The 15,870-nt window shown below is 40.2% G+C and overlaps 1 protein-coding gene and 1 long non-coding RNA gene across 3 annotated transcripts in view; one reads left to right on the top strand and one right to left on the bottom strand.

Moving 5' to 3' along the window:
• Positions 1-11,097, top strand: part of LOC134812739 (intersectin-1-like) — a 59,502-nt gene extending 48,405 nt beyond the window's left edge. For both annotated transcript variants that reach the window (XM_063820282.1, XM_063820283.1), the window contains 6 exons: positions 7,355-7,401; positions 8,157-8,222; positions 8,477-8,641; positions 8,797-9,624; positions 9,825-10,023; positions 10,235-11,097. In XM_063820282.1, the coding sequence (XP_063676352.1) occupies positions 7,355-7,401; positions 8,157-8,222; positions 8,477-8,641; positions 8,797-9,624; positions 9,825-10,023; positions 10,235-10,380 (1,451 nt within the window). In that variant the 3' untranslated portion in view covers positions 10,381-11,097. The remainder of the gene's footprint in view (positions 1-7,354; positions 7,402-8,156; positions 8,223-8,476; positions 8,642-8,796; positions 9,625-9,824; positions 10,024-10,234) is intronic.
• Positions 11,098-12,742: 1,645 nt separating this feature from the next.
• LOC134813397 (uncharacterized) lies at positions 12,743-13,608 on the bottom strand. Its single transcript, XR_010160011.1, has 4 exons — positions 13,595-13,608; positions 13,351-13,437; positions 13,135-13,204; positions 12,743-12,982 (listed from the first exon to the last, which is right to left on the bottom strand). It is a non-coding gene; the product is annotated as an uncharacterized LOC134813397 (long non-coding RNA).
• Between the last annotated feature and the right edge of the window lie 2,262 nt (positions 13,609-15,870).

Raw genomic sequence — 15,870 nt, forward strand, 5'->3', positions numbered from 1 at the left:
TGATTTTGTGCTACAGAAATTCCGTCTCCATTTTTAGCTGAAGGTTTTAACAAAAGTTTCAAGCTACAGGGTTTAACGTAACTAACATCTATTATCTAGATAGGTTGGTGAGCCCCAACGACAGTAGCTGGTGGTTACTGGGCAGAATTTGTTAGCGCGTTAGTCGTTACACCCGGGTCCTACTCTTACCTTTATCCAACTGCTGTGTCACGTGATGTTGTGTCACGTGGTAGCTAATGGCACGTGATGTTGTGTCACGTGGTAGCTAATGGCACGTGGTGCTCAGCTGGTTTGTCGGCTGGTTTTATGATTGGATCAAGATGCTGGCCAATGGCCACCGCTTTCTGAAACGAGTTTTTTGTATCCTTAAATCATAATATCTAGTATCTACCGTTATTGTTATCGATTTTGCATGAAAATCTGAAAATTTCTTAACCACTTGAAAGGTCGACGTTTTACTTTTCAACTGTGAGTAGATTAGGTTATTATCTACACAGTTGATACTAATTATTACTAATTTCTAATCATCATTATTAGTACCTCGTGATTGAGATTATTAGTTGGTGAGAGATTTAGATTATCATTCTTTGAAAGAATCCTCTTCTTTTGATACAATTCTAACGATATACACAATACTTAATACGTATGCAAACTATGCATGGTATTCAGTACTCGATATAATTGTCCATCAAGCATACATCATAGCCCTCATAGTCATACGCTACACATACAAATCAATAACATACTCCTTTCCTCAGAAATATTCTCATGGTCGCACGTGTGGCTTTTACTCAAATTTCTTTTCAGTCTCGCCGTTTAGTTTATTCAACACGCCGAGTTAGCTCTCTATCTCTCTATGGCTGCTGCCAAAAAAGTCGTTATCACAATCACTTTGAGTCAGCTATTTACCTAAAATGTCAACGGCTGATTCTCTCACCAACTGATGTTGATGCTTTGCGCTTACAGCAGCGTATGTATTTTCGTGTTCTCGCTCGTTTCTTGTGTCTCTGACGAACCAATAACATTTCCTACTTCTCTAATCTGTATTTCTAGCTGGAGGTAAATATATGTATATCGTAGATTCGAGGTCATGTTGACGTTGCTAACAGTGTTGTGACTGATTTGTTCTGACAAAGTTGTTGATCGCTGGTGATGAGAGGCTGTCCAGTTGTATTGGTTCTGATTTAAGTGCTTGCTCGGACATGTTCTATTGGTTCTGATTCATGTGCTTGGTCGAACTGGTTGTGATGTTGACCTACACTGCCCACTGCCCGGCGCCTCTAGTGGTAGTTACAAAACAGCTGCAGTCTCCACTTACTGTCGTACATTTTTCTGATTAAGTAATTATCCTTCGGTAATTAGGTAATTAAGTAATTATCCTTCGGTGTACTTCTGACTCGTAATTCTGAGAAGTTCATTAAACTATAATTTGCGCACCAGTTTAACCCAATAACCTAGCTCCGGGCTTTTATTTACTTGACAGCGGTGGTTCATTGATTAATGATTTCACTGACCCTATTCCCCCGCGAGTGAGACCTATCTCAAAGCTCAGTATTTCGTAGCTCACAGATCACATTAATGTGTAAAGCTCCAGAAACCAACTCCCGCTGCCACCTGGTACCACAAGATAAGATATAGAGTTAATAAAAATCCTATTATTTTTCCTGCCGACCTTTGAGCTCTCTCTCTTGGTCGTGTTGTGCGTGGCTCAATGTCTGTGAAATGTTGAAGTGCAGGGAAACGGAGACAGACGTTTAGCGCCTCGTTAAGTTAAAAGCCTTAATTAGATTCAGGGTTTCTCTTTTTAATTAGTTTCGGCGTATCTATCTTTCTATCTTTTAGATAACCTTAACAGAGTGATTAATTTTGCACGCAGTTGCATTATTTTTTATTTGTGTGGCTTTAAATACTGTAGAATATTAAAAATAGAAGCTGCTCATCAGCTGCAGAACATTTATTTTACTAAATTCTTTGCAGAACATTTAATTTACGTTTTGTTAAATTCGTCTCCAGCATTCCTCAGCTCACACTGAGGAAATAAAATAAAACAACAGGTACTGTGAGTCACAGTACCTGTTGTTTTATTTTATTTCCTTTCAATTTCCTTTCTATATCCCACAATCCAGATTCCGATCATTGATTTGATCAAGTTGATGTTATTATCTGTACTCTACACATCATTTACAGCAGCTTACAGTGATCATAGAGTTATAATATCGAATCTGTCAAAAAAAAACACTATATACATTATCTATGATATCATGAATCGCTTACTTACTGTTAAATAGACGGGCATTGCCCCCCCCCCCCCCTCATTTACATCACCAATTCTCTCCTTTTACAAGCCGGATATATTCAGCAAATCTGCTGCTTCATTTTACTTTATTTAGGTTGCCTTATAACGAGGTCTTGTTACCGCTGCTGTTTATATGCATCATAAACTCGCTCTAAACGTTATAAAATGAAGCCATGTCTTGAGGATTGGCTGGGATATAATACATGTATAGTACATGTATTATGCAAAACATTTAGCTTCATAATTGTGTGACTTGACGGTGTAATTGCTGTTAAATTACGTCTTTTATTGGGTTCTGTTTTACTAAAGTTTGTAAATTGGATACAATTGGTCAGCTTATGCTATATCGTGGACGTCTTGAAAAACGGCTTGTGGGGCCATGCGAGTTGCTAGAAGTTTCCTAGTTTTGGTAACTTGCGACACGCGTCAGACGACCAAACTCGCTCTATCTTAGTTAAGTTTCGTACGGGACATTATTGATTACTAATTATTTAATTACCATTTTCCGGCTCCTATATGTATTCCCATGTTGTCATGGTACCGTATCCGCCTTATTTTAGCAGGAGGAATTACTCTGTCACTTTCTGTCTTTTATAAATAACGATTTTTCGTCATTTTATTATTGTAATGGCTTCTCTATCAAGGCTTGGCAATTCTGTTACTCTTCCTTCTTCCCCCAATTTCTTTTCTTTTTTCCCTTTCCTCTTCTTTTTCTCGTTGTCCATCTCATAATGTATCACAATAACAATAGTCGTAAGGTCGGTTCTAAATATGAAGCCAGTACAATGAGAGAGTTCATCAAGACCGGACTGGCTAACATTGCACAGTGATATTTAGTATATATATATTTAGCTGCATATTATTCTTTTACCACATGTACTCTATATCTGTTCATTACTATGTTTGACCGCTTTGTTTTATGTTGATTGTGTCTAAACTCCTTAATTAGTCGTGCTAATTTTACGAAGACCCATCTTCTAAACATATTTATCAACATTAAATTTTACTTTACACAATACCTTTTTGTTTTGTTCGTTGTTCAAGTCTCTTACTCCGTCCCTTCACATAATTATATTGATAACATTCTGTTTAATTAAATATTTTAATTGCTTTAATAAGTTTAATGAAGTAATGACCCGATAGTTTGCTTGCTATTACCCTGCCCCGTGCTTAGCTTACTGCTACGTAAGATACCATACCTGTCTGCATCACACACTATTCAGCAAAATATTATACATTAGTATTAGTATCTTAGTTATGATGACTTGCAGCCTTTACAGTACCTTTCTATTTTTGTGAGCTTGTTTCTCTTTCCATTGTATGGCAGACATATCTCCATCTGTAAGATCAGAGCTTAATGGGAGCAGGTAATTCCCTACAACAGCAACTGGAAACTGGTAGGTTTTATAACACGTTCAAATCCACGTGCGTGTTGCGCGCGTGGTGTTTTATCACATCACAACACTTTCACCCGATGTTTCCAACACATCACGTGATATTCTGCAGAAAGCTCTCTCTCTCTCCCTCCCTTGTTGTATTTATTTTAAAACAAAGTATGGAAGTAAGGAATGTTAATATATGAGTGCCGGTCCGTAGTGTTGACATATTCTGTTAGTAGTGTCAAATACTATATAACATGACCAAGAGATAGAGAGAGCAGCTGGGGAGGTGTGAGGCTTGCTGGTCTCCGAGAGCAGCTGGTCTAGTGGCATGTGTTGTCGGGAGTACAAGCTCAGGAGACAGTCTGTCCTATTCTTACTGGTCACAACACTTTCTCATTTGTTACTTATCCAACTGTAGTTTTAGAGAAATAAACGATTTTATAAAACAAGCCCGATACTTAAGTCTGGTTAGGATCTACTACTAAAGATTCCTTCATTATGAACGCGGCCGGACAGAAGTACGCGGACTTATAGAAGTTGTCGTGTAAGGATTCGGTCTTGAGCCGCATTTGTCTTGTATTCGGTCTCTGAAAACTAGATCAGTTCTGTTCAGGCTCGTTCCCCTTGGTGATCCTTCTCGGAACCTGACAGCTTAATCGAGTTTTGTCTGTTAACCATCCTTTTTTGCTGTCCTATTTTCCATGTCATTACTCATTCTGCCACGATCAGAACAACTTCTGGAACTTTTTTGTCGGTTTATTTATTGTTCCCTAATGTCATTTCATTTGAATTTCAACTTTGAGATTCAATTGATATATTGTACTCACTACACAGTCACAACGAAATTTCCATGGGAACTTTTGTGATATTTCTGTCTCTGCAAATATTCTCCATTTTTATATCTTTTAATACCAATAACCTTTTAAATCCCTAACCTAATTTTGACGATTATTTTCCGTGTTTTTATTCTCTGTCACGAGGTTAATATAACCGCCATCAAACAAATATATAAGTCTTTGAAGATGTTATCTGGTCACAATTTTAGTGATTCTTTCCCGTGATTCTCATATATATAATATATATAATAATATATAATATATATTCTCATAATCTTTTTAAAGATATGTGGATATCCCCTGTCAAAGTTATTTATTTCAATATTCTCGGTCTAAGTTATTTCCATCGTCCCGTAACTCCAGTAAGGTAATATTTTCCAATAACTGTAAACAACCACACTGTAGTCAGTACTGTGTATATAACACAGACCATGTCATTAATCTATAAACCATATCGGAACTGTCTAGTGACACGCACTAACTAGCACGTAACAGTGTACATTTACACTGGAACAGCTACTTTAGTAGCGACACTTCAATACTCCCCCATCTCCTCTCCGCCCTATACCGCCAACTTCCCCCTCCACCAATCACAGTGCAGTATGGAAGTGAGCAGCCAATCAGATCACCGGAGATGTCCTACTACTCACTCCCAGGATTGTCAGACACTCGTACAAGTGCGGTATTGTCCAATCACAGCCCTCCATCTGTGGTGTTGTCCAACAAAAAGGGACTATCAAGTCACGTGATATTTGGAGACGAAGACCACGTTGTGTCTTATCTGGAAATAGTTTTTGCTGTGTCAACGTGACATTCTACTGATTGTCATTTCTAAGATATTTACCCTATGTGTACCATGAAACATTTTCACCAGTTCTGACGGTTTACTTTTTCGTTTGTGAGTTTGTCCGGTAGTTTAAAGAGGAGAAGAAGGAGAAGAAGAAAAGCTGGCGTACAGACGGCAGGCCTCCGTCAAGAAGGGGAACAATAGGAGTAGGCAGAGCCTTCTGTTGTGGGCTGCTAAAGATGAGCTGATGCAGGCTGGGTACCACTACATTGACTTCATCCCCTACCGTGAGTTCATCCTACATCATTGATTGTCAATTAGCAGAGTTCGTTCCATTCCTTTCCTGTTCTTATTTCCTGTTTATTTTCAATACTTTAACCTACGTTGCGCTTTCATGTTACTTTTTCTGCTATTACAAACTCGAAATAATTTATTTATTATTTAAGTATTCTGTGGAACAGTGGAATGTATTATATTCATAACCTGTCCTATAGTGGACCTCGATTCATAACTTTCTATTTTAGCTCAACAATTATTATTAGTACTCAGGAACACGCTTTTGTATGTTTGTTGTTCTGACAATTGTTAATTAAATACAGAATATTAATTATCAGTGTGGCTTCGCAAATATGTTTGATATGCCGTTAAAAGTTAGCTCACCTTATGGAACACTCGTGCCTTGCTGAAACCTCCACAAGCCGCCAAAGCTTTCCACTACATCCTACCCTCGCTTGTTTATGTGACAGCCAGTTTTCACGTAAAGCTAAGTCTCCAAGGAGTCTCGAACGTCTTTCACCTGACACCGAGGACACCGTCACTCACGTTCATTAAAATATCACTCACGTTCATTAAAATCCGACTTCCACCTAAACACTAAACAGTCTATTACTGGTAATTAATTCAAGTATTTCCAATAAAGCCGGGCAATAGCAGTACAGAGTCCCGATAAAGCCTCACGTAGTAGACTAGATTCACAGCTTTCTGTCAGAAATTAGACAAGGTGAAGATATGTAGAACTGGAATGTGATTTGTTGTAAAGTGGTCGTTACAGATACCACCTGACCTCAGCCACGGTGGCTTCACCATCGCCAGAGAGGTGACAACAGCTTATAGCATACAGTGTCAGAATATACATCAATACTGATACTGGGCGTGGACACTGTCCAATCTGAAATATTTCATTCAGTTGTAGTTGCTGGGTGGCAATAAGGAAGCTTGCAATCTTCTTATATTCTCCGTTGAAAGGGAGGTTTTGACCTTTTGTAATTCAAATGCCTGTTCGCATCCGGTGAGCCGTGTCAACTGTTTTATACGGGGCGTTTCAGTTACCTGCGTTATTTTCCTGCCACCTCTCTTTCCCGCTTATTGTACAAGTTTATTTCTGGCTACTGTTTTTGTCACCTTTCCGTACTTAACAGCTGTAGAGTGTGATCTTTCTTATGGAAACTCAAGAAATTTGCTTATGATAATAGAAATTATGACACAACAACTTAGGAAGTAACGAAACCGCGCGTAACCATGTCAACAGCCAGTGATCGGCCAATCTCCGCTCTCTTTCCTCGGAAACGCGGCATCAGCCGGGGACCCTCCGACCCGGCGGCACCACCACCAATACCGCCGGAGACGATAGTGAGTGTCCTGGAGACGTACCTGACTCTGCAGGAGGAGAGGAGACGGTTACCAGGCTACTTCAGTACTATTGGAGAGCACGAGAAGAGGTGGCCCGCCTTGAGGCACACAATACCTGCCCGGTCTCAGGACCTCGTTCCCGCTGATCTCCCTCCTAAAAATAAAGTCAAACAGATCGTGTTTGAGCCGCTAGTCTCGTGTTCTGATGATCTGAATATGATTTATAACGAAGAGTATCTGTCTCAGCTGGCTCACATTCCCAAGTCACCTAAAACTACAAGTTGGAGAGCCAAGAGGGATGAGAGAAAGAAGAGTGTTATACTTAGGAATGTGCCGTTTAGTCCCATAGCTGATAAACGCATAAACACGGTAGATTTAATTCACGTTAGAACCGACTTAGCAAATGCTAATAGATTCCTCTCAGCCTGGAACGCCAATCTGTCAGCTGCTGAAGATGAGAGAACCCGACAAGTGAGTAATTGTTTGTTTGTTTGTTTGTTTGTTTGTTTGTTTGTTTGTTTGTTTGTTTGTTTGTTTGTTTGTTTGTTTGTTTGTTTGTTTGTTTGTTTGTTTGTTTGTTTGTTTGTTTGTTTGTTTGTTTGTTTGTTTGTTTGTTTGTTTTCTGAAATCCTAATTTTACATGTCATATTTTGTATAATGTAAAGTAAACTCGTAGGATAGTTTGTCTGCAGTTTTGCCCGGTTTTAACTTTAAAACTTTTTGTTTGATATGACAGTATTAACATGTTGATTTAGTAGCCTTTGGGCGGTATTGCTGTAAACGCTCTGTATTTTTATAACGTGCTGGCCTGATACAACATACCGTCTTTATCACGTGATCATACCTTACTCTACAATATCCTGACTTGTCTGGGCTTGTCTTGAAGACAAAACAAGGTTCAACCTGGTGACACCAGATAGACGTACCTCCGGCCTCCGTTAAATGTTAACGGTTAACACCGAGCTCCTGCCATTGCAACACTCCGGCTAACACCCCAACATTTAAACCACCAGCCAGTGTCAGAAACTAGTGTAACATGTTGTAACTTGTCAGTTATCACTGTAACTCATGTTAACGTGTATGTGACTGTATCACTTGTTGTATTCCCAACTGTCAGCTGCTACTCCTCCCTCACCTCTGACTCCCTCTAACACCCTCTAACACCCTCTAACACCCTCTAACTCTCCCTCTAACTCTCCCTCTAACTCTCCCCCTCTCTCTCTCAGGAGGCTATACATGAGCTCATATCCACGGAGAAGACCTACATTGATGACCTGCTCTTAGTTGTAGAGGTATGTTCCCCTCTTTCAACCTTCAGCACTCTATCCTACCATTGACACTCCACTTGTTACTCATTATTGGTTTCAAACATTGAGCTGTAAATGTGTTAAAACTGTTCTCTCTCTGCTGCTGCAAGCGTTAATTACACGTTGGTGGTGTTAGTTGCAGAGGTGTGTGACACATAGTCACGTGTTAGTGGGAATATGATCACGTGGTCTCAAGAATACAACACGTGACACAATTAATATAACACGTGTTCTCTCAGGTGTTCTACAACCCCCTCTGCTCGGTTGCTACTGACGACGAACTAACCAGCGTCTTTGTGAACTGGCAACAACTAATCCTCTGTAATGCCCGTCTCTTTAGGGCTCTATACAATAACAGTGATATTAACAGCTTTGAGAGTGTTGGATCTGTATTTCTGGAAGAGGTAAGGCGGAATCAGAGCGTATAAATTCAGTGTTTCTAAGTTAAAGTTATCGAACTAAACTGACGTCTGATATCAGACGTTATGTAATCTAAACCTAATTTATTTGATTTGATTACATATTTAGGTTACATTTTCTTAATTGTGCTCCCTCACAGATCGATAGTCTGATAGGGCCGTACACGAAGTTCTGTTCGGCCCAGAGACAAGCTATGATAACGTTACAAGAGGGTGTGTCTCACGACTTCAAAGTCAAGGAAAAGGAATGTGCTGGCTCTCCCAAAGTCGGGAAACTGCCTCTCTCCACCTTCCTGTTGAAGCCAATGCAGCGGATCACCAAATACCCTCTCCTTATCAAGAAGATCTTGCAACATACCAGGGATACTCATCCTGACTATCAGAGCCTCAAAGACTCGCTGACTCGGACGGAGCACCTGTTAACAAGTGTCAATGAGGCCGTGAGGGCCACAACCCGGCTCGAGTCTCTTCAAAGAGTCTTTGATAAGTGTTGCGATGATTTGGGAGAGAAGGTCCGATTAAACTCTAACACCAACTGTTTGGGAGCCAGGAAACTCATTCATTTCGGTTCGGTTTTCAAGAATAAGGGAAGCAAGGAACTTTTTGCTATTTTGTTCACGGACACGTTATGGATAACGAGAGTCGATAAGGGTCGCTATGGTAACAAACCCATCGATATTGACGCTCGCGATTTCGATTCAATCAAATTTGAAACTTATAGAGACCCATTTTTACTGAACAACGTGTTTCCAACGGAAAGCAACAAAAACTCAGCTGACTTAGCATTTTCATTTTCGTACAACGACAGAAACTATTCATTTACTTGTCAAACTGCGAAGGAAGCTTCAGATTGGGTCGACCATTTGAACGATGGGATCAGAAATGCCACCTTGCTGTACCACTCACATTATAAAACTAGTTTACCTGACCCAACCATTGCTGGCCAAGCTACTATCACTCTCAGAATCGTAAGTTTTTATCAACTTTCAACCGTTTGGGGTATTTTATAAATATAAGATTGATTTTTGTTATGAAAATTAATCAAACTTGATTTGTTGATATTCTCGAGCGAGCTAGCAATAAAATTTGAACATCTTTTAACAGAACCCATATCAATTTCCCCGGTCCTCCTCATTTTATAACCACCTAACATGACGCCCAATTGCAGGTGGAAGGGTTGGAACTAGCACTGCCTCCTGACGAGAAGCCCAACTCCCTGTTCGTCCAAGCTTCCCTGCTCAGCCATGTTCAGAAAACACCTACTGGGGCTCCTAAATGGGACCACACCATTCACTTCGTTGTTGGAGATGTCTCAACGGACAAGATCAACATTACAGTCTTCAAGGAGAACTCATTTTCGCCCAACGGTATGTTTTAATCCGTTAAAAAGTTATATAAACGGCACCAAAATGTATATTTTCCGAAGAATGTGTCAAGGTAATAGTAGTTAATGTTACCTGGGGACCTCAGGCTATTATATTTATGTTCATAATCATAGAGATTAGGCCGAATAGAGATTAGGCGGAATGACAGGCTGAGCGCCGCCCAGTAATAATTAATAATAACCAATATTTTCAGTGTCGTTAGGGAAGTTCGATCTCAGTATCCAGAAGCTGCTGAAAACTGGCGGTCCGGGCCCATGGAACAAGCGACTCATTCTTACGGACACTAATAGCGGCATGGTAAACGTGTGTATTATGTTGCGTTACCATGGCAACAGATGACCTAGATAAAAAAGATTTTTATTCCGTCAGAGCTAAACAATTGTTTGTACATTAATGAGATGGTTTGGTGAAAGCTGTTTTGTTACGTGATATTAAGGGATGATAGATAAATGGTTATATGTGGTGGTTGAAAGTTAAAACCACTATTCCATATCCACGCTGAATAAATGTGAACAAACCAAGTTTTGGTGGGGGTGAGAAATAGGCCTCTATCCGTTATCCGAAAGTTTTATTTTGCTCCTTTACATCATTTCTTGGCAAGAATTCGTTTTAAACTAAATCTTTCTCAAAGATTCTGCTTTTTATCTGTTCTGTATTTGATTGAGTTTCGACTTGATGAAATGGTTTTTATTTTAGGTTAATCTTTATTGCTTTGTATCGTATTTATGTTTTTTGCTGAAGTTTGACTTGCATTTTAAGATTAATCAATAAAGAATTTTTCTCGTTAAGATGTAAGATGAAATAAAAGGTTGAAATTTAATTATTTTGTACTCGAAAATGAAATTATGTCGTCTATCTCATATCTTCTAGTTATACCGATGATTGTTGACTGTAAGAATAATATAAGATATATGTGAGTGTGTAGCAATACCGATATATATTTGAGTAGAGGGCTGTATTATACAATCAATCTAGTAAAACCCAAGACACGCTGTGTTTAGATTTTGAAAACTGTTTTTACATTTCTGTTTTATGTATTTTATTTGCATACCAACATACGGTGCTTTGATTTTACCAACGCGCTGTTCTCCAAACTGATAATATTGATAATATACACAACAGTCACACAGCACACTCACATTGATTATCATACAAATTTATGAATACTAAATAATAGGGCTCTTATTAATTCGCTCGCCAAAAATTATCACGTGACTTTGGTTTTTATGGTTTTGCAGCCGAACAAAACGGTTTCACATAATCCCAACCCTAACCATACACCGTAACCCCGAAGCTATCTATCCATTAGCCTTAACTACAACCCTGCCTGAACCTAACCCGAGCCCTAAACAATCGAATTCGTGTTTAACTAGCCTGTCACGTGACCAAAACAGTTTTTTGCCCATAACTCTCCAGGGAAGCATTTTTACCCTACGTCATGGGAAGTGATTCGGAATCAGCGTCCAAAAATACACCGATTTGAGATTACTTTGAGCATACCCTCAGGGCCTTTTCACAAGAATTTTCCTAAAATTTGGGCATGCGATTGAGTGGGAGCGAAATAATATGTATAAATAGCCACCTGATAAACCCTTACCTGGGGACCCCTTGTAGGTTTACAACCTACCAGGACGCGCGCCGAGTTGGACTCGTCGACGGAACAGATATTTTACGAGTATCACCCGTTATGGGACCCCAGGCTATTTATATATTATTTATATAATCAGAATGGAGATTTGGTGGAATGACAGGCTGAGTGCCGCCCAGTAATTTTGAGTCTAGTTATTGGTTGACATACGTTGCATGCCACTTTTTGCGCGCTATTAATTGACGGATGTTACTCGTCTAAATTTCTTCGAAGTAGCGCGCGCCGCTTTCTTCTCGAAAGCAAGTGCTACGAAGTAGCGCGCGCCGGGCCAGATCATTAACAATGGTCAAGCTATTAAGCGCGAGTCACCGAAGGCGGAAAAATAAATATAAACAAATAATATCTTAATTGATGTTTGGGATACACATTACGCAACATGTATGAACAATCAAGTTATTGGTTAGGGTTAAGTTAGGGTTGTCCGATGTTAATGTACTAGCCCGGGGCGCGCAAGGGGCCATCTACTTAGGTTCGGTTAGGACTTCCGCCAAAATCGCAGATTTCCAGACCTCCCCCTGTCTTGTCATACGTTGTATGACCCGCCGCGCACGGGTGTGCGGCTCCCCGGCCCTGTATCGTAAGACTAAGAACGATACAGTGGAACGATACTAGCGAAACGACCGTGGGGGTCACGACCGTGGGGGTCACGGCGTGATACAACCCTTGTAGTTGTTGTTAAGTGGCGTACTCGGATTTCAGCACGACAACTTACTTAACGGCCTATTTGCTGCTCCAATTTTCCATGACTTCTAGAGATTATTTATTTATTATATTTCATTAAATTGTGATGGTATTAATTTAACTACGTATAATGGGCTCCTTTTAACTAGAGTATGGATATTCAGGTTCCGATATTATGGAATACCTCCCGGTTTGAGACTCACTCAGGGCATAGTTCAAACCCAAACTCTCAGTGTACGATGGTAGATTTATGACAGGAATTTATGTTATAATTATGGACTTCGAACCTTTAGGTTAATTTATATCTAGAGTTTTAACTTCGAACTTTTAGATGGATTTATATCTGGAAGATAACCAATTAAAACAAGTGAATAAGTAAAGGATTGTAAAATAATGCAAGACCAATCCAATCGTACATAAAATAAGTGTTCAATCTCATGGTAAAGTCCGTTACCCTAAATCAGTTGGGTAGCTGGGTGATCAATGGGAACTGGTGTGTATTATAACGGGCTGGCTGACTCTCTCTCTGGACGATGGACAGGTAGCTGCTATATCATGGCTACGTTCCTTCAATGCTGCCAACGAGGGCAGAATCCGTGGGAGGGGAATGTCCTAGAAAGGGACAAATTATTAGCAAATGACGGATTAATTAAAGACAATAATATACTAACTAGGATAAAATTAAACATGATAAAGTTAAATTAGAGTGAACTGTAGAATACGAAATATGTAAGAACTTATCAATAAATGCTCAAATGACTTACGAGGTAATAATGTAGGTGCTGCTAAGGTTAGGACAAGCAAACAGGTAGGATAGGGTCACCACAATATTACCTAGGAAATGTATAAACCTATTAGAATTTAATTACTAACCTATCGGGAATGACTCTAGTATTACGAACAATGTGAATCAATAAATGGGAAATAACATTGCAATGAACAACATCTAATTAATGGTTTAATAATTATGAAAGCTATACCTCGAGGAACAAACTTCCTAGCCTATCAGGAATTCAACAGAAGCGACGGGAACCAATTACAATGATCTGGCATGACGTTAGGAAAATCTGGTGAAAATAACGGATAAGTATTTTACCAGCATATTATGATACTTGCACAGAACTTGAACTCACGGATTTAATCTTAACCTAATTATGCATGATATTGATACAGTCTTAGGAACAAAATACTAAGGTCAATGATTTAAAATAAAGGACTACAAACCTATTTATGAAACTGGTGACGTGGGAGAGAGCGCAGCATACTAACATCCCGGGCCGTGTAGAGAAAACCAATCATAGGAGAGGCGTTCGGGAAAAGGCTAAAGGCTAACGGCAGTGAGAATCTTGTGTGTTCATCTTTTGTAGTCTAGGTGTTCTGTGGAAGAGGAGCTCCAGTGGAAGAGGCAGTCCACGCGTTATCCAGGAGAGTTGCAAACAAACAGGTTATTGCAAACAGGTTATTGCAAACAAACAGGTTTAATAATACAAATACAGGTTTTTTAAAACTGGTTAAAATATTGTTCCACTAATTGATGAATTCAATAACACTATTAATCCAATAATTTCTTTGTAAATAATTCTAATAACACTAAATGTCCTTTCTGACCAATGGCTGCATTGCTCTGCAAACCTATCCAATCGGATCTTAATCATATAAGTTATCACTTGATTCATCTTTATGAAACCTTATGCCAAGGAATTAAACTGGAATTAAACGCAGCATACTGGGGTTCAACTTAACTTCTAGTTCTGAGGTAATACACACGTACCTAACAGTTGTCCGGTTGCTTACGCTACACGATGTATACCTCTCGTGCACGCGAAGCGTGCACGCCGGCCGGCGCGCTCAAAAGGGGTTACAGCGTGTCCGGGTGTGTCCGAATTTTCAAAACCTCCCCCGGATTTCCAGCTACTTTCAAGGATGATGATTAATCACTTTCAACTCTACACTCGACTGTCACGTGACTTTTTTGTTTTTCAACCCGTTCTCTAGCTGGCCCTGAACGACTATTCGAAACCCTAACCCTCTAGTCTGATACCAACCCTAACCCTAACCCAATCCTTAACAAAAGAATATGCTGAAACCCTAACCCTAACGAGAGTTAGACTAACTTCCTTATACGGTCATATCACGTGATCGAGACAGTTTTTCACCAATATCTCGTCGGGGGGAGCATTTTAACCCTATGTCATGGGGGGTGATTCGGAATCAGCGTCCGAAAATACATCGATTGAAGTTGGTTTCAGCTGTCGGGGGCCCTTTTAGAACAATCTCGAAGATCGACTGTAGAGTGTCAAAGTCATTTAACACGCTCGTACTTTCAAAAGTACAAGTTGAATGTTGATTCACGATGTCAATCCTTCGCATCTCGCCGATCTGCATACCACATACGTTGTTGCGAGTTAAAATGCGCGGCGCGACGCAGTAGTGCATCGCGCTACAAGAATACAAGTAAAACCAATTCAAATTCATTAAGTAATTAGTGTCAAAAAGTTGAAATTAATGCATAATGGTTTTTCGTTACTTCTGCCAAAATTTCCGGACGTCCAGATTTTCAAAAACCACCCCACTCCCGGCCCCCTGTTATGTTGACATACTGCATACGTTGCATGCCAATTTTCTCTGATATTGGGATACGAAACATGTATCAACTGTTTATGTCATGTCCGGATATGTCCGAAATTCCAAAACCACCCCCTCCTTATTTGCCGGACGTCCTAAGTGCTAAGTAGATGGTCTCCTAGCCTGTAGCCGCTACTCCGTAGCATTCGCCATGCCTCGGGCTAATATTTCGAGAAGAAAGTGCGAGCGGCGCGCGCCACTTCGGTGAAATTTAGACGAGTAACAATTGACAATGTAACATCCGTCCGCGTCAAAATCAGGTTTAGGAAATCAAAGTAACGGGTCTTATTTGAAGTGGGATAGATTGAATTTGATGTATGGGCTCGCTAGCTAATCACTAATGGCGCCTTGGAGGACTTCGCCGCTTCGACGCGCCGCGCGAACTAGCATTCTTGCTTCGCATCGGTCGACGATCGTTGCTCTGCTTCGCAGAGCAACGATCTCGACGGATTGACATCGTCAATCAAATGGCGCCCTATTATATTACACTAATTTAATAAAGAGTATAGAGTAATGGAGTATTTCATGCCTCATGTTGTGGACCCGCCGCGCACGAGTGCAGGGTCATATCGTGGCTTTCGTCACGGTACTAAAATGACGATGAGGCGAGGATTGACGGATGTTACTCGTCTAAATTTCTTCGAAGTAGCGCGCGCCGCTTACTTTTCGAAATGTTATGGCCCGATGGCAATTGTAGGTTTACAACCTACCAGGACGCGCGCCGAGTATGGAACAGATATTTTACGAGTATCACCCGTTAAGATGGCAAGTGCTACGAAGTAGCGCGCGCCGGGCCAGACCATTAGCAATGGTCAAGGCGAGGACCAATATCATGATCATGACTTACCTGAGGACCCCAGGCTATAATGTTCATA

The sequence above is a fragment of the Bolinopsis microptera genome, chromosome 3 (genome assembly GCF_026151205.1).
Source record: "Bolinopsis microptera isolate Bmic1 chromosome 3, MBARI_Bmic_1.0, whole genome shotgun sequence".
Classification (NCBI taxonomy): domain Eukaryota; kingdom Metazoa; phylum Ctenophora; class Tentaculata; order Lobata; family Bolinopsidae; genus Bolinopsis; species Bolinopsis microptera.